The sequence below is a fragment of the Camelus dromedarius genome, chromosome 14 (assembly GCF_036321535.1).
Source record: "Camelus dromedarius isolate mCamDro1 chromosome 14, mCamDro1.pat, whole genome shotgun sequence".
NCBI classification, from domain to species: domain Eukaryota; kingdom Metazoa; phylum Chordata; class Mammalia; order Artiodactyla; family Camelidae; genus Camelus; species Camelus dromedarius.
This window is the reverse complement of record NC_087449.1, coordinates 24,047,777-24,069,089: the sequence shown is the minus strand read 5'-3', so window position 1 is coordinate 24,069,089 and position 21,313 is coordinate 24,047,777. Positions and strand designations below refer to the sequence as shown.

At 49.1% G+C, this 21,313-nt stretch overlaps 1 protein-coding gene across 2 annotated transcripts in view; it reads left to right on the top strand.

Annotated features, from left to right (window-relative positions):
- The window catches only part of PGM1 (phosphoglucomutase 1), a 46,690-nt gene extending 42,253 nt beyond the window's left edge, over nucleotides 1-4,437 (top strand). For both annotated transcript variants that reach the window (XM_031465296.2, XM_031465294.1), the window contains exons 10-11: nucleotides 1,230-1,364; nucleotides 3,771-4,437. In XM_031465296.2, the coding sequence (XP_031321156.1) occupies nucleotides 1,230-1,364; nucleotides 3,771-3,860 (225 nt within the window). In that variant the 3' untranslated portion in view covers nucleotides 3,861-4,437. The remainder of the gene's footprint in view (nucleotides 1-1,229; nucleotides 1,365-3,770) is intronic.
- Nucleotides 4,438-21,313: the final 16,876 nt, after the last annotated feature.

The window sequence follows — 21,313 nt, the reverse complement described above, 5'->3', positions numbered from 1 at the left end:
CTGCAAGATGTCTTGTTGAATGTGTGTGCAGAAAAGAGCCCTAGAACCTAAAAAAGATGGAGAGCTGCTGTCTTAGATCTCAAACTCCTCCTTTTCTCTTGAGAGGTTGTAACAATGCCAGCAGGAGAGTGGCATCACCACAGACGTTTCTGTGATACATGTTCTAATTTCTAAAACAAGAAGAAGAAAGTAGACAAGCGACCCACAGACTTAGAAACATTAGATGTTACTATCTGTAGCACATGACTTGCATCCCACCCTCACATCGCAGTGCATAGGAGTACATCACAGTCGAGACCCAGGCTGTGTCTGGATGGGGACAGAGCTCTTAGAGTTTCCCTCACTGGGCACCAGGCACCCAGGGCTGCAGGCTGGGTCAGCCCTTTGCCAGGGGCCTGGTGACTGATAGCAGATGAGAGGTAGTATCTTTCCTTCTGGTCGGTCATTGGCTTTATGCAAAGTTCTTCTTTTTATGGAAGAATTGACAGACTCATCAAAACTGAAGGATCCTCAGATAATTTGCCTAGCCTTCCTACCTCAAGAGTCCCCAGCCTTCTTCCTTGAATCAAGGTTACTGAGGAGAAGAGATGTAGCCAGAGAGGGAAGGGAGAGGGCAGAGAGTTAGGGGCTGGGCTTGGCATTACACTCACATGACCCTGCTTTGAGTCACCAGGCTGGTGGAGACTGACCACTGGATCCTGCCTGGCAGGTGGGAATAGCTGGCCTCTGCCATTTAGAGCACATGGCCTCCTGTTCTCTCTTTGAGTCTCCATCTCCCCATTTTACAGTGTTCTTCCTCTCTTCTGCCTGAAACTTCCTCTGCTCTGGTTTCACCCCGTTCTCTCCATGATTCCCTCCTGATCTGGAAATCAGATTTCTGTATCTAGCAGTTTATTTATATATTAACTTGTTTATTAAGCTTTGAACTGGAATGGCTAATCCATAAATCACAGGGAGATGGCGTGGAGAGGGCAGGTCTTGTGTCAGCCAGCCTCCCCAGGATCCAGTCTCCCACCCAACCCTGGGAACGCTTCTCCCCCTTAAGCTCAGCCCCCACTGGCTGGATTTGGTGACAGGCTGACTGAGGTCAGACTCACGGGGCTCAGCTGTAGCCCCCTGACTGATTGGGTATGGATGAAATTAGATCTCCAAATGGACCCCTCACAATTTGCCAGCCTTCAGTCTCCCTTCCAGCATGTAGGGAAAAAAACCTCTGTTATCTTTCCCAGGGCTTGCGGCTCATTTTTGCAGATGGTTCTCGCATCATCTTTCGACTGAGTGGCACCGGGAGTGCGGGAGCCACCGTTCGCCTGTACATCGACAGCTATGAGAAGGACGTCGCCAAGATCTCCCAGGACCCCCAGGTAACGTCCACGCCCTGCGCCCTGGCTCCTTCTTTCTGTTGGAGGGAATGATCGTGCTTCCACCATCCATCTCCCAAATGATCGAATGCTCCCTTTCCTTCCTTTCCTCCCTGTCTCTTTCAGGTCAGAACAACAGTCATAGCTAACAATGATATGAGCACTTTCTGTTTGCCAAGCTCTGCTCTAAACCCATTACCCCAATGGACATACTCATTTTATTCTCCAATGAGAATTATTTTTCTCACCTGTTATTTAATCTATTAATATCCCTACTACAGATAAGGAGTCTGAGGCTCAGAAAGTTTACGCAGTAGTTAATAGGTTCACATGCCCAGTAAGTGGCAGATTCAAAATAACTAATCTTTAAATCAGCCCCTGATCTGGTGTTCCGGCCTGTCACTGATTATTTGCCACTTTGCTTGGTCTGATCACCTGCCCTGGCAGAACACACACTGGCTCTAGATTTGGTCGGAGCTCAGGGGAAGGGAGGGAGGGACTGTTTCATGACCCAGCAAGAAAGGTCTTTATGGGGGAGTCTTCGGACTTGCAGCCTGTGTTTGGGTTCCCAACCCCACCCAAAGAGTCTCCAGAAGTATGTCAGAGTGAGAAGGGACCCTGGGAGGCCAAGGGTGGTACAGAACTTGGAGGACGGCCACCCAATTGGAGGGGAGGGTTTCCCCACCTGCGTTTCTCATCTTGGGAGCTGCTCCCTGACCAGAGCCAAAACAAGCTTAGGAAGTGTTACAGTACAACAGCCCCTTCTTGGCAGGTCACAACATACACTGTACCTTAGAGCTCTGAGAAGACTTGCAGTAAAGACGCCTGTTTAAATAGCCTTCACCAGGCCTATTTTCCCATAAAACCTTTTTCCTGCTAACACCTAATTAGAATCCTGTGAAACTCCTTTGGAACCCTCTGGCATGATGCATTTGAGCATCTGTTCTGGAGTTAGAGAGATCTCATTTTAAATTTGGTGCCTGCCACTTAATAGCTGTGTGTCCCTGGATAAGTCTTTTCAATGTTGTGAGCCTTGGTTTCTTTGTCTGTAAAATGGCAGAAGGCTACTTACCTTGCAGCAGTGTTATAGAGATTTACGGAGACAATGAATGCAAAATTCTGAACACTGTGCCTGCATATAGGATTAGCTTTTGAGAAAGTGACTCTTACGGTTTTTTTTAAATTATTATTATTATTACAAAAAGAGAGAAACGAGAGGATGCTTCACTTTTAAAGTGTTTTCAGTGACCAGGCACCAGCACTAGTCATTGCCAGACCCCTGCGGTGTTGAGAAATCCCTAAAACTAAAATCAAAGGCAGTAGTGTCTATGTTGTAGACCCATATAATAATAGAGCAAGAGGAAAAGAGGAAGGAAATTACGTTTCTTTGTCTGAATACCTGGCACATGGTAGATACATTTCATGTAGCCCTCAGGAGATGGGAGGGCACTGAAGGATGCAGGGTGCCCACACACCCAGGTGTACCACCGCTCCAGCTGGGGACATGCCTTCCCCGACTCTGCAGCCGCTGGACCCCAGTCTCAGCACTTTGTTGGGATTGTTGGAGCCCTGAGGGGAATGGCAAGTGGTGTAGTCATCTTGTGCAGTGGTTCTCCAACTGTCTTCCAGGTACAGTGAGTTGGTGGAGATTTAGATGAGGGAAAGCACAGTGGGTGATAGAAAAGGTACTACTCTTGACTCTGCCCTTGAATCACTTGGTCAAATCACCTCACTTCTTTGCGTTTCAGTTTCCTCATCTGTAAAATGGGCAGTTTAACTAGATGCATAGTTTTCTTTTTTTAATATTAAAATATTTATTTATTTAAGAAACGGCAGAATTCTTTTTTTTTTTTCTTTTTTCCTTAAGTGAGAGGTAGCTGGGAGGGAGGTGGTGTTGCATTTTGAAAAGATCTCTCTGGGTACAGTGTGGGGAAAAATTGGAGGATGCAGAAGTGAATGTGGAAACACTATTGTTCCAGGTAAGAGGGAGGACTTGGTTCAGCAAGAGCTATGGCACTGGGATGGGGAGAACTGGTGCCCATGAGAGTGATGCAGAAGGAAGTCACTTGGGCTGCTGGTAGGTTGGACAAAGGGAACATGAAAGGAGAAAGTGTCAGGAATGACTCTTATGAGACAAGAGACAATGAGACATGAGACAAGACGTAACTTGTTCTTTTGCTTTATGTGACAGACCATGGTGTCGATTCACTGAAATAGGGAATACTGGAACTAGGTTTGGGGGAAACCTAGTCTTTGCTTTTAGGCTTGTAGAGTTGAGGGGCCTTTAGGATTTCGGAATAGGCAATCAGACATGTGGTTCTGGAGCTCAGAGGCCAGGTAGGGGCTGGAGCTATGGATCTGTGTCTAGAGAAAGTGATGTCAAAGGTTGTTCTCTTGTGTCTCCCTCAGGTCATGTTGGCCCCCCTCATTTCCATTGCTCTGAAGGTGTCCCAACTCCAGGAAAGGACGGGGCGCACTGCACCCACTGTTATCACCTAAGAAGACAGGCCACATGCGGTACGTCCCTCCACCCCAAGACCCCCCGAGACATCTGATTGAAGAGCATGGACAGAAGCAAAGTGTGTTCACCCAGGCATTTTTAGGATTCAGTTTTTCCACTAACCAATTGTTGACAAATGGCATGATTCCAAGGCACTGCCAATTAAGAAGCCCGCAGGAGCCGTGTGGGAAAGAGAAAAAAAGGACCCAGGGGCTTACACTCACGTCAGTTTCTTTTCGTGTCCTTGTGCACTGCGGCCGTGTGGCTGTCTGTCTCCTCAGCCACCAGGTCCTGTTTACACTACAGTGTAAGATGGAGGTTGAGCGTCAGCGAGTGAGGCCAGCTTTCATCCTTAAATGAAATCCTGAAATGACAGTGCAAGTTCCTTTCTCCTTTGTGAACCTTCTCCCCCATTTACTGTTTACATGGAATCCAGCAAAACGCAGTTTCTGGTGCCTTCTCTCCAATCAGGTCTTCCGTCAGAGTGAGACGTACTTGTCTACAGATTTCCGTCTTGTTTTGCAACATATTCCCATTCACAGATATTTTGGGATATTAAAGCAAAATAAGCTACCATTTCTTGATGTCTTTTTTTTTTTTTTTTTTTTTTTTGAGAGGGGAGGGTATTATATTTTGTTTCGATGTCCTAGCTAGGAAAAAAAAAAAAGTTCTCTGTGCTAGGTTTAAAATTAGACTCAAGAACTATAATTTCAAATCTTTGCAGGGTCAACTGAGCCCTGGATCTTTCCAAGGTGGATAAATTAAGCTTGACATGGTTAACTTGGTACAAGGAAAGGAAGATAGTTTTCAGGAGATCTTAAATAGCAAAGCACTGCCTTGTGCCTTGTGGTACTGAGATGCCACGCTGCCTGTTGAGGGGACAGAGGCCGAGCTCCCGGAATCTGAGAGCAGGATTACTAGCATTTGGCTGGAATCTTGAGCCCACTGGCATCTAATTCATCTTTGAACATTTATATTCAGGCCCATGAGTGTAACTTAGTAGTTTAAAGCATAGACTTGGGAGGTAACAGATGTGAGTTTGAATCCTACTTGAAAACTTGAGTGACGTTTGAATATCATTCTCCTTATCTTTAAAATGGGCATGAAAATGGTTCTGTCTTTGTAGGGTCACTGAGACCACAAAGCAAGTGCATCTGTGAAAAGCCGTGGGCACAGTATCTCATTCATGGTAGGCTGTCAAATAAGTGGGAACTAGGATTATGTTTACAGTATTGTTTCTCGATTTTAAAGTATAGGAGAAACAAAAACTTTAACACTAATATTTGAAATGCCTTTTGTGGTTTGGAAGGCACTTCCTGCAAAGTTGCTGTGCCATATGGACCGTTCCAGAGAGACAGCCCAGTTCTGCATCCCTCCCTCCCCCACCTGGGGTGGACGCCCCATCCCAGACGGCAGGGTCTTTATCTGGGGTGAGATTTCCAATGTTGACATTTAACAAAAGAGCCCAGCCCAGCAAGCAGAACTGAGCTTCAGCAGTGATGAGATGAAGACTAGAACTTGTTGAACATCAGCCCTACGCCAGGCACAGTCCTGAGTGCTTTCCATCTGCTCTTTAGATGCCCCCCCATAGCGCTATGGGCTAGCTACTTGGAATCTTCCCATTTCACAGATGAGGTTCAGCTAGTCATCCATGCTCACAGCATGGAAGAGGGTGGCCTGCCCCTGTGCAAGGGCTCTAGTCCCTCTAGTCCTACACGGCTTACCGATGCTTCGTATTGCCTCTTGTACTGACTGGCTGCTTCCAAGCTACTCCTATCAGGTAGAAGAAAGGCATACAGACGCCCCTGTATTTCACTTATCAGACGGTGACACTATGTGCCTTGGGTGCCAGAGACCCTGTTAGTTTTGGGCATTGCTGTCCAGCCCCCCACCCCCCACCCCAGGGATCTTGGTATCTGATGTATCGGTCAGCCAGGAAACACATATGGAGCCACATGAAGTGTAAGATGCTGTGAGAAGCCCACAGTCACTCCCCCCCCCCCCCCCCCCCCGCTGCCTGTGAGACTGCTGGAGGGCTGATGTCCCACATGGATGGAAGGCTGGATGGGATAAGTGCCTTAGGACTTGCGTAAGGAGACACCTGCTGTTAGAATCCAAATTTTCCAAGCGCCTGTGGTGTTTCAGATGTTGGGGTAGATGCTTTTCAGTAACCCTCCAAGTGAGACACCCTGTGCCCATGTTAGAGCTGAGGCAACTGAAGCCCAACAGAAGTTTAAGTGATTTGCCCCAGGTTTTCAGCTACCATGTGGTGGAAGTGGAATTTCCCTCCCTTTTCATGACCCTATTCTGTCTCCCCATCTGTTGAATCAGCTGCAGGTACTCCCAGGTCTGTGGCCCCTGGAACGGCTTCAAAAATGTCCTCCTCAACCCTGGTTGTAATTTAGCTGCTTTCCCTGACTCCACTTGGCTACAGCGTTGGGAGCTGATAGCTCAAGGGAGGAAGAGGAGGTGGTGGGGCCGTGTGGCTGTGGGTGTGGGCAGGGGTACGGGCCACCCTTCCTTCTCTGTGGCTTCCAGAGACACACCCCAACACTTGTGGCCCCTGGAGTGCCGGGAGACGGAACCCTGAGAGGCTGGCCAGAAGCTCACAGCCAAGCTTCCCCGCCTCCCAGGATTGACGTGGTCTGAGTCAGGCCTGTTTTCTTTGGGGTGTGGTGAGGATTACAGGGAGAAAGTTGGGCTTGAACTGTCTGGGGCCCAACCCTGAAATTTCACTTTTCCCCTCCTTCTTGACATTCAGCTTTCATCTCGGAGAAGCAGATTCCTGTTCAGGGCTGTTCCCCGGGTCCAGGAAGTGGCCAGGCTTCCAGGGGCAGACCCTGCCCCATAGAGAACGAGGGCAAAGGCTGAGCTCACTGCAGCGCTGGGGAGGCCGGCTCTGGGCCCAGGTCACTCTGCCGCCTCTGCCCCGGAGCTCGTCCACGCTGCTTCTGCTGCATTTCCTGTTGGCTCATCAGGCCGAAATCAGCCTTACTGTATAAGAATCTGCCAGAAAACATTATGTGTAGGAGACACACCCCTCATGTTTTTACGTTCTGAACCCCCAGCAAAGGGGGCTGGATACAAGTGACCGCAGCCATCACGCACAGTCATTGCATCCCGCCCGGGTTACGGCAGAGGCCTCCTCGTGGCCCCTGGCCTTCATTCTTGTCCCCTCATCCAGTCTCCTCGGCACCAGCTAAGTGCTCTTTCAAATGCTGAGGTCCCACTGCCTTTGTGTGCATACAAGACCCCCCGCAAACCTGCCTGCTGCTTACCCCACCAGCTCCTCTTCCTCTAACTCCTGCCTCATGTCGGAGGCTCTGGTCAGGGGGCCACCTGCAGTTCTCAGGAAACTCTGTGCTGTCTTGTCTCCAGGCCTTTGGACCTGCTCTGCTCTCTGCCTGAATCACCTTTCCTCCCCACCCACCCTCCCCCATATTCCCCACCTCCCACTCCTTCCTCAGGTCTTAACTTAAACACTGTTTTCTTCCAGAAGCTTTTCCTGAGCGTCCAGTGTCCGGTTTGGGAGCTTTGTCTAGCATTCCTGCAGCAGTGCCCTGTCCACGGCACTGACTGGGCTCGATGCTAACAGTGTGTTTACTCTCCATTTCTCCTGCTGCCCTGGAACACCCAGAAGGCGGGGGCTGCCTTCTTCACCAGTGTTTACCCAGGGTTAGCCCCATGCCTGGCACATAGCAAAAGTTCAATGAACAATTTGGGGAACGACTGAGTGAAATCTGCTTCTTGTGTGGCAGTGTTCCCTTATGCTGTGACCTCTCCAACCTGTGAGGTCTGATTATCTTCATTTTACAGGTGGCAAGGTAGGTGACCAAATTTTACAGCCAGTAACTGGCTAACCAAACACTTTTTCATGAAGCTTTAGAGGCTGAAGGTGAGAAAGTGCCCAGGACAGAGGGTCGGGGTGGATCCTGGCAGCAGATGGGAGATACGTATCAGGGTCACTGAATAAAACTAGATTTACACGTTAAAAAGTATTTTCTCTCCCACTGCTGCTGAAGTTCATTGAGGGGTGTAGGTGGAGCAGGGTTTTACCAAGTTAGCCTGAAGCCAGAAAGGAGTTATTTTTCTTCAAGGAGTAGAATCAAAGGCAGGCCTGAGCCCCAAGGCCCTGCTCTGAGCAGGTTCATGGACCAGCAGCCACCATGGGACCAGATGGGCAGGCGAGCCCAGGGCCCCACACTCGCAGGGCACAAGGCAGGTCCTTCTGGATGACAGAGGGGCTCCCCTCCCTTCCTAGTATCAGTAGCAAGCAGCAGCCCCTCAAACCTAGCATGTCATTATCCAAAAGAAGTGAGGTCACTGCCAGTCAGAGCGTGTCTCATGTCTGTCTGTTTGTCCTGTGGGGACTCCTGAGGGCTTTGGTTTGGTCTTTTACCAAATGTGGAAGCTCTGCCTGGATCCATTAAGTCGGATTTGCGGGTGCGGACTAATAACTGTTTTCCCCAAAGCACGTCTTCTGTGGCTCAGAGTGCCGCTCTCCAGTCGACAGAAAGGCTCGGAAAGGTAGCAGTCTATCTGCTTTTCAGGACAGTGTTGTTCCGTAAAACATCCCATCTCATAAAAGTTCGGTCTCCTTTGGTTTCTGACTTCATTTCTGCACTGTGATAGGAAGGCTGCCATTTTCCCAGATAAAGAAATGGAAACGAGTGTTCCCCTGTTCTGCACTGTCTCACAATCATGATAAAGGAGAAAGTTTCTATGGATTTGCCCCATCTGGACATTTCATAGACATGAAATTGTATGATGGGTGGCCTCCCGTGTCTGAGGAACTCTCATTTTAACACAGAGCAAGTGCCCCTAAACTAGGAGCTCCTCCAGTATGGAGGCTTCCCGTTCATTTTTGTGTTCACAGTGCTTGGCATCCACTCTGCTCATTAACTGAATGACTGTGCAAATGAATGATGAGATACATGTGTGCAGACACTAAATAAACTCAGAGTCTGACGTGTGCTGAGCGCCCACTGTGGGCCCAGCAGGGTGCTAAGTGCTTTGCAGGTGCCCTCACTTCATCTTGACAACACCCTCATGAGATGAATGCTGTATTACACCCACTTCACAGATGAAGGACAAGGAGGTTAAATAACCTGCTGCAAATTCGAAATAGTCGGTGGTGGAGCCAGACCACACTCCTGCCCTGGGTCTCTGAGTCTACACTTCTAAGTTGTATGCCAAGGAAAGTCCTTTAGAGAAAGAGTCTAACCTCCCTTGTCTGCAGCAAGAAAATGGAAATCTGTAGTGCACCTACAGCTGTTCACTGAGCCCGTGCTCCGTGCCAGCCACCACACTACACGGGGGCCAAGTGCTGGTCAAGAACAAAGGCAAGTAAACCAACAGTGTCAACTCTCTGCACGGGCACCGGGGGAGGCGGGTGCGCACTCAGGGCTGTGGGAATGGCGGGCCCCAGGGCCTGAGCCAGCTTCTCTCCACCGCTGGTAGCAGAGCCACCTCCACATGCGAGCCCGTGGGCCCGGCTCACCCTCCTCCACACCGTGCGGGGCTGCCTGGGAAGGGCGCCTGGCCTGCCGGGGCTGTGAAGGCCCTGCCCTGGTCTCTCAGGACAGCGGGAGCGCGGGCCTTTCTCCCCACTTCGGGCCCGCAGGGCAGGGCGCAGGCGCCAACCCACTCCCTCAGCGCTCCTGACCTGCCGGGGGCTCTTCTCAAAAAGGCTGCTGTGTTGCGTCTGTTTGTCTAAGTCAGACAGGTATTTGATTTCCACCTCAGAACTCAGTGCCAGCGCTCTGCGTTGCCAGCCTGCCCGCCACAGGCCATGGTGTGTGGAGGACCGTCAGGGACGGCCCTCCTCAGTTCTGGGGAGCTTCCCACACCCACTGTCTGACTCGGGCCTGGACGGCGGAGGGCAGAGGGGGTCCACTAGGCCACACCACCTCCACCAGATGCCACAGACTGGGGTGAGGACCAACCCAGAGCCTGCCTGGATCCCCTTCTCCTTTCTCGTGTTGCCTCTGCCTTGGCCCAGCACGCAGGGGCCCGGTGAACTTAGAGGGCATAGTGCAGGTGGGCTCAGGCCAGGATGGAGGGTCTCAGAGCCAGGCTGGGCCTAAGAAGGGGAGGAAAATTGCCACTGGGGGCAGCCAGGGGCCTCGTAACTAAAGGAAACCCCAAATTAGGTTGAGAAGGAGACAGAAGTTCCAAGCCAGAGAATTGATGCAAGTATCAGGGCTAGAGCGGGCTCCCTCCGGCCACAGGCAGGAAGTGGAATCATGAGGACAGATGCTTGGAAGATCAGAAGTGGACTGGGAAGGGGTCAGGAAGGCCCTAGTGGCCGCTGGCCAGCTAACGGTCCATGTGGTCGTCACAGGGGGAAAGAGATGGCTGAAAACCTCAGCATGGGATTGTGAGCACATACTCAGTGGGGGCATCCTCGATTAAGGGTCTCCAGAGAAGTCTGTGTTTGTTTCTTGCAGGCACTCCCAGGGTATGGCTGGTCTAGACTCTTGTTGTTGTTGTTGTAGTTGTTGTTTGGGGGGGTTGTAATTAGGTTTATTTATTATTTACTTAGTTATTTAAATGGAGGTACAGGGGACTGAACCCAGGACCTCTTGCATGCTAGGCATGCACTCTGCCACTGAGCTATACCCTGCCCCCCACCCCCAGACTCTTTTTAAAGTAAGATTTCAGGACCATGAATGTGGAATGACTTTCAACCCCAAACCCATGAGAAGACTCATGTCTATAAAGTCTCAAGGGAGATGGCTTTTTTCCTACCCAGAGCCCAGCAAGACACAAATGCTGTCTTATTATCTCTCCTTGACAATGGGTACATTTTTTTCCTGGTCCTTTATTTCACCAATCACTAAAATCCCCTGCTTTATGTGGGGTGTGGGCAGGGGTAGCAAGGTTCTCAGATCTAATACCCATCTTGTTTAGGCCTAAGACCCTCTCCCCTTTCCCCACGTGACTGTTAAAATAGAAGTCTCTTGGTTGCCTAAGATTGGGAGAACTTTCCAAGGAAAAGTAGCTTCAGCCACTCACTTAACTGTATGTTTTTCAGTTTCCTCCTTGCCTTTGCTCCCGTGAGGATTTCTTGCACTTTCTTGCAACTTCTACTGTGCATTTAGAAGGCTCTTCGCTGTGGTTTATTGAGCATTTCTAGATAATTCCTAGGCAGTTGGGAGGTGTTCTGTTTGCCTAGAATCTGAAGTCCTTTCCGCCCCTACCCTTGAGCTTCCATTCTAGTCTCACAGTAGCCAGCGTGATTTTTTTTTCTTTTTTACAAACCTTATCTTGTTTTTCACTTGCATACAACCCTTCAGTGGTTTCTCGTGGCTTTTTGCTAATTATGCTGGTGTTTTGTCAACGTTATTGTATGTCCCACAGTTTTGCCCATGTCTCTTCTACAATCAGTACCACTTTTTCTTGGGGAAATCTCTCCCATATTCCATATGACCCTGGGGCTGTCTGTCATGGTGCCTCCTTCTCCTTTCTTCACTCTCCACCCACATTCTAGCCCCAGTGGGAGGAACATGGCCCAGGTAAGGCGAATCATTGCATCGCATTCCTGTAGACGTAGTGATGGGTCCAGTGTGTCCAGTGGTCTCAGCAATTGCCCAAAACTGAGCCAGTTAGAGCCTTTCCCTGATTTTCCCTTTTAAGATGGAGATAGTGGGGTAACTTTGTCTTTCTTTTGAATCATAGATTGTAAAGAAATAGGCCTGGTGAATACTGGTTACAGGTTTCCTACCAGCTTGATAGACTATGTCAGTGCAGGAGCAAATCAGGCCAACTAATAAGAAATGCAGAAACAAGCAAAGACAATTAATTCATTAAAAAGAAAGTCCTAATGATACTCTTTGAACTCCTGGATCCAGCCATACCTGAAGCTTTAATTCCAGACTTCCCAGTTATATGAACTGATAAATCACCTTTTCAACTTACACTGGTTTGCATTAGGTCTTTGTCATATGTAACTTTATAAGGAGATTTGACCAACGTAGGGCCAGATCCTTAGCATGGCATTCTGAGGCCCTGTGAGATCTGGTTGCTGCCTCTTCCTCTGCCCTCACCTCACACTGCTCTTTATCTCTCCCTGATGGCCCATCAGTGCAGAGCTTCTTTCAGTTCTTCAAATGCTCCAGCCCGTTCTTCCTGTCTCAGGGCCTTCACCCATGTTGTTCTCCTAAATCACTTTGCTTGGCTAATTCCTGCACATCCTTCTTGTCTGCATGTAGATCATGCCCTCAGGGAAGACTTTCCTGACTGACCAGGCCAGAGTCCTCCTCTCCCTTTGCACATTATGTGCTCCTACAGCATGCTGTGCTTTTCCTTCTAAACACTCGTCACAGTAATAATGAACGAATCCCTTGTTTACAGTAAGACAATTCCTTGTTTACAGCCCATTTTCTTCACTGGACTATAAAATTCATGCAGTTAGAGACCATTTGCCTTGATCATCATTGTGTATTCCGTGCCTAGCACAGTGCTTGGCACAAAACAGGTACTCTGTAAATATTTGTTGAATGAAAAAAAATTGAAATGAATGGGTCAGTGTTTGATTTGGAAGCCCATGCTTTCGATCTCCGTGGGCTTTGTTAACTAATCAATAAACACTGGGAGTCCTGATTCATAATGTGACCACAGAAGGCTCCCAGGGTCGGGGAGCAGAGAAACTAACACGTCATTTAGTCAGGTATTCTGAGCTGGATTTCTGCCTGGCCAGGCCAGACGGATCTTGCTCCCAGGAGGGGGCAGTGTTGTACAGTCTGACTCGCCAAGCCTCCCAAACTCACTTCTCTGAGGCCCTGGGAGCTACTGGGCCTGGCCTTGACAACTCAGGCCCCAGCAGACAAAGTTCATGGCCCTTTGAAAGAGCTGCGTGTTCACAGCAGCTCAGAAGCAGAGCCTTTGTCTCAGAGACTGGCAGTCTCCAAAGCCAAGATAAACAATCCTTGACGGATCGATTGATCGATCTGGTTTAAGAACTCCACTCCATCTTTCTCAGGGTGGCTCCAAGGCTCCCTGTCAGCCTTTTTGCTTTACAATCTCCTAGGAGAGTGTCAGTCCCTCCTGAGGTTGTGGAAGATTCTCACTACTCATAATCTCTCAAATCCAGAGGCTGCTACTGACGATGCAAAATAGCACAAACCACCACCATCTACCCACAGATGGATCATCCTCTGTTTAGATCCTGGCTCTGTCACTTACTGGGTGACCCAGGATAAATGCCTTCCCTTCTCTCAATAAGAAAACAGTAATGCCTCATTCTCGGCCTTGTGCTGGTGATAGAGCCAATGTCGCAGAGACCACCTGGCGCCTTGCCTGGGGCATAGAAGGTGCTAGTGAACATCAGTTCCGTTCCCATGGCCCCTCCCACCACGGGGCGGCCACGTGCACGGGGGAAAGGTGAGATGGCTCCTCAGCAGGTTTTTACTGGTAAACGTCTAAAAACAACAACTCTTCACTTCCTCCAAGTACCTCCCTAGCCCTAGTGTGACTGTAAATCCAGATTAAAAAGTGCCCCTGGACACTGGAACACGCCCCAGTCAGATATGCCAGGTCACCAGTCCCATCCCTGTGAGCCTCGCTCCTGCTGCGCCCACTGTGGGGACCAGGTGCTCCTGGAAATCCTGAGATCCACCCTGGCCCGGAGGCCTTGGCTCCTTTTCAGTTCATTTCTTTCTTCTGTGATGGAGCATCTGGACCATAGCGCTAGGGGTGTTTTGGCCCTGGTGCTGGGGCCCTTATCTCTGTGCTGTGTGAGCACCATTCCTGCCATGTCAGAACCCATTAGAGGCCACTCTGCTGAGGCTTTTGAAGGAGTAATCGGTTTGTAGAGGGAAGGGGCCGTGCCAAGCCAGGCCAGATGGAGCAAGTAATGAAGGCCCCAGATTAATCTCACTTGTCTCTTTTTTCCAATATGAGGGCTCAACCCAAGAGCTTGGCAGTCTCAAGACAAATTGTACTTGTCAGCTTCAAAGCACAAGTTCCCTTCCAAGTCAGAATGTTTGCATGTTCTCTCTCTCTCTCTCTCCCTGTCTCCTTCTCTCTCTCACTTAAAATAAAAAAACTGGAGTGAAAAATAGGGTGCATATGAAGTGTTGTGACATTTTTTTTGCATCATTGTAATAATAAGAGCTTCCTTTGGGCATTTACAATGTACTAGGCAACATACTGAGTCCTCTACAGGCATTCAACTCATTTATTTCTCACCATAACCCTACCAAATAGGAAGACACTAATATCCCCATTTTACAGATTAGGAAACCAAGGTTCAGAGAGGATGACTGACTCGAGGTCATATAGTTAGTAAACTGTGGAGCAAGAACTCAAACCTAGGTTTGTGTTATTCCAACACTACACTTTACATACTCTTCAGTCTTAAGAGCTGCTAATCTTTGGCTTAAGTCTTTGCCTGAAGGGAGAGCCCAGCTCTGAAGCCAAGAATGCAGTTTCCTGCTCCTTCCCATTGTTAAAAATTCCCCCCGGAGCCTTGGGCTGAAAGCAAGGGGTAAAGATTGGATTCCCAGAGAAGCATTTCCTGAAGTATACTTTATACAATCCTAGTCTTTGACATATATGGGAACTCAGATCCTGTGGTTAAATAAATTTGGGAACCACTGCATATAATCAGTCTCTCCTTGAGTCACAGGGCATGTAAGCAGGCAAGACATCCTGAGAGTAAGGGAGCCCGATGAACTTTGTTTTACCCACTCTTTCCCCAAATTATTTGGCCCAGTTACGTTTTTCAAGGCGCACCTAGAAACATCCATGGAACTGGGTCCTTAGAAACTCATCTGCTCCTCAGCCCTGTGACCTAAAGCGCTGTGTGCAGACCGGCAGTGCAGCACCGCCTGCGAGCTCGCGGGAAAAGCCAGGTCTCCGGCCACACTCCCCACCCACGGAGCCCCCAGGGGCCCTGAAGGGACTAACCTCTGGGAAGCCCTGCTCCAGGTTAGAGGACGGCCAGCAGGCCGGGGAGCTGACTAAGTAGACAGGCCTCATTCAGCCACTCAATAATTTAATTTATTTGAACAATTAAATTAGGAAGACTAGTTTCTTCCTCATCCAAACAGCCCCAGCCCCACGACTAAACACAAACATGACACGGAGGAAGAATGCCACATTTAACCAGGGCCCTGCTCCTCCTCTAAGTTTTTGGTAATTCCTCATTAGGAACAGTTAGCTCGACCAATGATTATTTTCTCCTTCATTTCTTCCACGCTGCCTCGAACCAAGTGCCTATCATTTGGGTTAAAATTTTCCAAATGTTTGAGCACAGCCAGATCTGGCAGCCCCACCATCAGTCACACTCACAGCCCTGGTCAAGGGAGAGCACTCCTCCCAGAGCCTCCGAGGGAGAGACAGTCCTACGTCCTCCAGTGTCCCTTTATGCCATCTTCCCACATCTCCGTCGGGCCAGGGGCACCTGGACCACAGATGGGCCCTTGAATTCAGAGCAGCCAACCTATGCACCGTCCGGCAAACTGTGTGCCCTTAGGCAAAATACAAACTACAGAAGACAGTGAAGTGAGTAACGGCTCCCTAAACCGAGAGGTTCTAATTCAGACAGGAGCCGGAGAGGACAGGGACAGGCTCAGTGTAAGCCAGCATCATTAGAGAGCAGAAAAAGTGAGGAAGCGGGGGCTCTGAGCTGGAGAAAAGATACGGCAGAGGATGAGAAGCAGGTGAGAGGGCGGAGCAGATGTGAGCAGGCGCGGATCGCTCCAGGCAGAGCAGCGGGCCGTGAGCCGCACCTCGTACTGGTTTCCTGTGGCTGCTGGGACAAATAGTGGCAAACTTGGTGGCTTAAAACGACACATTTATTGTCACAGTCCTGGAGGGTAGAAGTCTGAAATAAAGGTGTCTAGGGGTCGTGCTCCCTCCAGAGGTTCTGGGAGAGAATCCCCTCTGCCTCTCCTATCTTCTGGTGGCTGCCAGCTTTCCTTGGCTTGTGGCCATATCACTCCAACTCTGCCACTGTGGTCACATTGCCTTCTCCTCTGTGTCCAATAACCTTCTGGCTCTCTTATAAAGACACTTGTAATTGCACTTAGGGCCCACTTGGGTGATCCCGAGTAATCTCCCCAGCTCGAGATCCTTAATTTAGTCATATCTACAAAGTCCTTTGGCCAAATAAGGTAACTGCTATGAACTGATTTTGTGTGGGGACACCCCTCCCCCATTCCTATGTTGAAACCTTAACCCTCAACGTGACTATATTTGGAGATTGGGCTTTTAGGAGGCAATTAAGATTAAATGAGGTCATAAGGGTGGGGTCCTAATCACCCCTTAGTGGACAGCATTGGAGAATTGGTGGCCTTGTAAGAAGAGACTCTCTCTCTCCCTGTGCACATGCTGAGAAAAGCCCATAAGAGAACACAGAAAGAACCCATCTGTCTACAAGCCAGGAAGACAACTCTTAACAGGAACCAAAATGAGCAGCACCTTGATCTTGAACTCCTGAGCCTCCAGAACTGTGAGAACTACGTTTTTACTGTTTAAGCGACCCGGTGTGTGGTATTTTGATATGGGAGCCTGAGCTGACTACTACAGTGACATTTACAGGTCCCATTAGGACATGATATCTTTGGGGGCTGTTACCAAGCCCACTGCACACCTCAAGCCCAGGGTCCTAGCTTTGGGTCTACATTGGCTTTCCAGTGTCTGTTCATGCTGGATGGCAGGGTCAGCTCTTGTTTTTTTTCCTCTGTTCTGATGTGGTGGTCACTTGGAACAAGTCTCTGTTCTTTGTGATTCAAGAGTCCAACTGACCCAGAAGACGCACACACCTACTTACATGATGTGTTATGAGAGGCCAGCAGTCCTAAATCTCCCCTCGCCTGTAAAGTAAAATTCCGATATTTCATTCCTCTGTGATACACGTTGCCCTCAGTCTATATTTTTCTTTTAAAATGAACAGCCCACTGGGAAAGATAACAGATTAAGCCTGTATTTGTCAGAGTCCAGTCAGGAAAAAGGACTCAATAGAGGGGGTTTAATTCAGGGAATTTGTTACAGAGGTGTCTGAAGGGCTTAAAGTGTAACCAGAGGAAGTCCAGGCGACCCAGAAATGAATGAATGGAGGAGATGTATCACGAGAGCCCAGGACCAGAGCTGCCTAGTGGGAGCGGGAACCTTGGAGGAAGGGCTGTGGGAGGGGCCCCGTGGCCTGGCTCATCAGTAGAAGCCCACAGCAGGGGCTGCTTGCCAAGAGCTGAGACCACCGAGAGAAGGGTGCTCAGTGGGACGTGGACCCACAGAGGAGGTGTGACCACTGCTAAAGATGCTGCCTGGAGCTGAGAAAAAGGGAGCGAAACACCTGGCTTCTCCCCAGCCCAAGCCCTCTGTTGACCGCTAGCACCTCCTGTTGGCTGAACCCAGCCAGAATCCTATGGACAAAGGAAACTAAGGAACATGTGCTGGGACGCAGTGAGATTCAGGGTAGAGCAGGAGAAGGGTGGGGATGGATCACGGCCAGCAAGCAAGTGACCGGCACAAGCCCTGCACAGCCATGTGAGTGAGGGTGCCAGCTGTCTCCTTCCTTGAGGATGGGGCTGCAGCAGGGAACAAGGGAACCCGGTGGGGAGAGGATGAGACAGCTTGTGGAGCAGAGGGGACCACCGGAAGAATGGAGAACCTACCCCACAGCACTGCCTGCCTTTCACCCTGACCGTTCCATTATGCTTCCAGCATATCCAGCTATTGTACCGCCAGAAGCACCTGCAGGCCCTGCTGGGGGCAGTCTGGGATCCATTCAGACCACCTCCCCTGCATCATATAGATCCACCCCGGGTCCCGTGTTCCCAGCTCTTGCCTTTCTGACTGCTTTTGTTCCAGAGGCTCCAGCTCCTGACACTCACTTAAGGCCACTCTCATTAGGGAGCTTGAGGATACGCCTCTGTGGTTTTGGCTCCAGGCCCTCTCCTGGACCTGGTCGCGACATCTCCCATTACTCATTTCCCCAAAGGTGAGGCAGAGACGCTGCCCAAAACGGTTTTTTTTTTCCAGGAAATCTTAAATCTTCGAGACATAGGCATTCTAGTGATCTTAACTGGCAGGATGAAGTAACAAGCAATTGTTGGTAACAAGAAATTATTGAGTAGCTACTGTATGCTCTTTGCTGTATTTGGGATCATGTGAAAGGCACACAGGCCACTGAACGCTGGCTTATCCCTTTTTTTCTAGATAATTCTTTCTCAAAGGTCACTGAGAAATTAACTTCCTTCTTTCCCTCCTTCCTCCTATACGTCGTCATCAAATACTTAAATGCCAATTGGAGATGCAATCGTGAGCAAGGAAGGACATGGTCTCTGTCCTTAAGGAGGCTCAGTATGATGAGGGAGAAAGCAGCACCATTATAGTTCGAGGAAGAGGGCCTGGGGGAGGAGAAAGGCGTGGACGGAGGAGTGACGTCACCAGGAGGGAGGCAGAGGTCTGTCCTGACCTCGCTCCTCTCACAAGAACAAGACACCACTGAGCGAACCCTAGAACACGGGGTGAGGCAGAAGCATCCCCCTGCGCCTCAGGGACCAAGACAGAGGCCTTAGAAGGTAAGAGAAGCTAGAGGTCACGCGCGGCCCCGCCCCCCGGCCAGCGCGGCGCCACGCGGGGAGACCTCCCGGGAGCATCCGGGACCTCCGGTGGGAAAAGCGACCTCGGAGGCCAGCCGGCCCTCCCGGCGTTGTGGCTCGCTTCGCCGGAGCCCCTGCTCTCAACTCAAAAGGTGGATCTTGCGGGGAAATCCGAGGGGCTCAGCCACGGTCCACACCCGCTGCTGTGAGTAAATCGCGCGGTGCCTCCGCACTGTGGCCGCACTCTAGTTGCAACGACCGCAGACCGCCGGGTCCGTGTGGATGGACGCCATTCTTTCCCAACCATAATCCCCTGATTTTCATTAAGTAAACAATAAGTGCGCTCAGATTGAAAAATGACTCTATCCAGAAATCTCTGCGTTTAAAGTTCCTGTGCTGCTCAAGTATCTTTTAGATTTTAGAAGCTTGGTGGCTCTAAATTCTGGTTTCTGGCCTGTCACAGTGTTTATTTAGAAGCGTTAATTAGCATGCTTCAATCTAGGCTGCTTCTGTCTCCCTGAAAATGGTTTAATAAATGATAGATCTTGCTTGTCAGGTAGGCTCCTGGCCACAAAAAAGCCCCAGGTTAATTAGCCCCATGGTATATATTTGTGTTGGAGGTTTACTTAACTTTTATTGAATGCCATGCACTGTGTTAAGAGCTTTACATGCATTGGTTCATTTATTCCTTTGACGAATACTGTAAGGTATTATTCTTATTATATAGTCGAAGAAGCCAAGGCCCAGAGAAGTTAAGAAACTTTCCCAAAGTCACACAGCTAGGAAATAGTGAAATACACATTGAAATCAAGGTCTTTGATCTTAACTACCTAAACTACTTTTGATCTTAACTATCTTGACTCTTAAGGCAGGTGGAACCCTCCTGGCAATATGTTTACAGGCTCTCTAGGCTGATACATTTGAGAGACAATACTAGTTTTCAAGTTCAAATCTTGATATGCTTATTAAAAATCATTCCTATTTCTGTGTTCATGTTTTGCAAGTGACCATCATGCCTTTCATGTAGTGGCATTTTCCATCCATCCATTCCTCCATCCACCCATCTGCCCACCCTTCCATTCATCCCTTCCTTCACCTATCTGACCCACCTGTTCATGCACTCATCCTCCTTCCCACCTACTTATCCAGTTACCCCTCCACCTGCCCACCCACCCACCTGTCCATCCATCCACCCACCCACCCAGCCTACAGTTTTCCATATACCAGACTCTATTCTAGGTGCTGAACATCCTATGAAACATCACCTTTGTATTGCTTCCCACGCTCAAAGTGACTTCCCTCTTCCTCTCTGCCCATCCAAATCCTCCCCAACTCTCACATCCAGTTCAAATCCTTCGTGTCCCTTGAGGACTTCTCTCACTACATTAATCCAAATAAACTCCTTCTAACCCTGGGTTGGATGTAATACTGAAGAACACAAGACTTAGAATTTGACAGACATGGGCTCGAATCCCAGCTCGGCCCCCTCCATAACTGTGTAACCAAATTGCTCTTTTTGAGCCTCTGGCTTCCTCATTTGTGAAATGGAAATAATAATCGTGAGAATGGTAATAATGATAATTTCTGCCTCATAAGATGGTTGAATGGTTGACTGAGAAGCTGGCTGTGAATTACATAGTAAGTATTAGGTGCTTAATCAAAGTTATCTCTTGTTCTCTACACATTGCCCCTCCCTCTCCAAAGGTTGGACCAGTGGTCTGTACTACCACCATTAGATTCAGGCTGTTAATTCATTTCAATTAATTTAATTAAATTCTAATTAAATTAAGTTGATTAGATTTTAATTAATTAGTTAAAATTAATTCTGTAATTGTATTTAAATCATTTCCTTGGTAGGAAGCCTATAAATGCCTCAAATGCACAGACCACATCTTATACATCTTCAGCATCCTTCCCCCTGCGTGGCGTCTCACGTGGTGCTGAGGCACAGTAGACTCTCCATGAATAATTGTCAGGTCACACTGAGTCAGTGTTTCACCCACTTCTCTCAGTTGTCTAGAAAAAAGAGTCAGAAACGCTCAGTAACTCCTCAAGAACCTGCTGCAGGCAGAGTCTCCTATGTGCCTTCTTGCTCGGAAGCCTCAGCAGGACTGTTCACATCCTGGGGTTCTCCCCATCACTGTGACTCTCAGATTGTTCTGGCAGCAGGATAGCTCCCACCCAGGGTCTGGGGAAGGAGTACGGGTGGGGTGGAGAGGAAGGCAGCGCAGAAGCCATGTCCTAAGTCTCAGTGACGTGCAGTGGGACTCACCTTAGCATCTGGCCCTGGCGCTTCAAAACTTCTGCTGTCTTCAGAGTCTCTTAATGCCTAGAAGTAAGGGTGCCGAAGAGAAGACAGTGCAGGCAGAGCGCCGTGGGGATGGGCGGAGGTGAACGAAGGGGCAGGCCAGGCAGCGGCCAGCCAGGATGCCGATCTGTACAGGGGACTAAAACATCATTGGACTAAACTGGCCAAATAGAAATTGGTGCTGCTCCGCCTGAGGGAGATGGCATCCGTCATTGGGAGTGAAATATGCTCCTTGCTAGCCCTGGCCAATCTGCATTGAGTTTTTGTGAAATCCATAGTTGGTCACAGGCTGATGAAGTTCTGAAAACCGTAGAGTGAATACATGGTTAGTGCTCTTTGCTGGGAACTTATGACCATTTTATCAGCTAAATTTAGAAATCCTTTAAAGCGCCTCCTTGAGAAGTCCACTTCAGGAAGGCAGCAAAGAAAACTGAAGACAGAACCAGAATTCTGAAAGGTGGGAAATTTTGTCCAATTTTCCTGAACGTTGAGTCTGCTTCAGCCAGTAGACAAGAACTAGTAATTAAGTTGTTTCTGTAAATAGTATTTATTCGTAGGAAAGCAGTATTTATTCATAACATTTATCCATAGG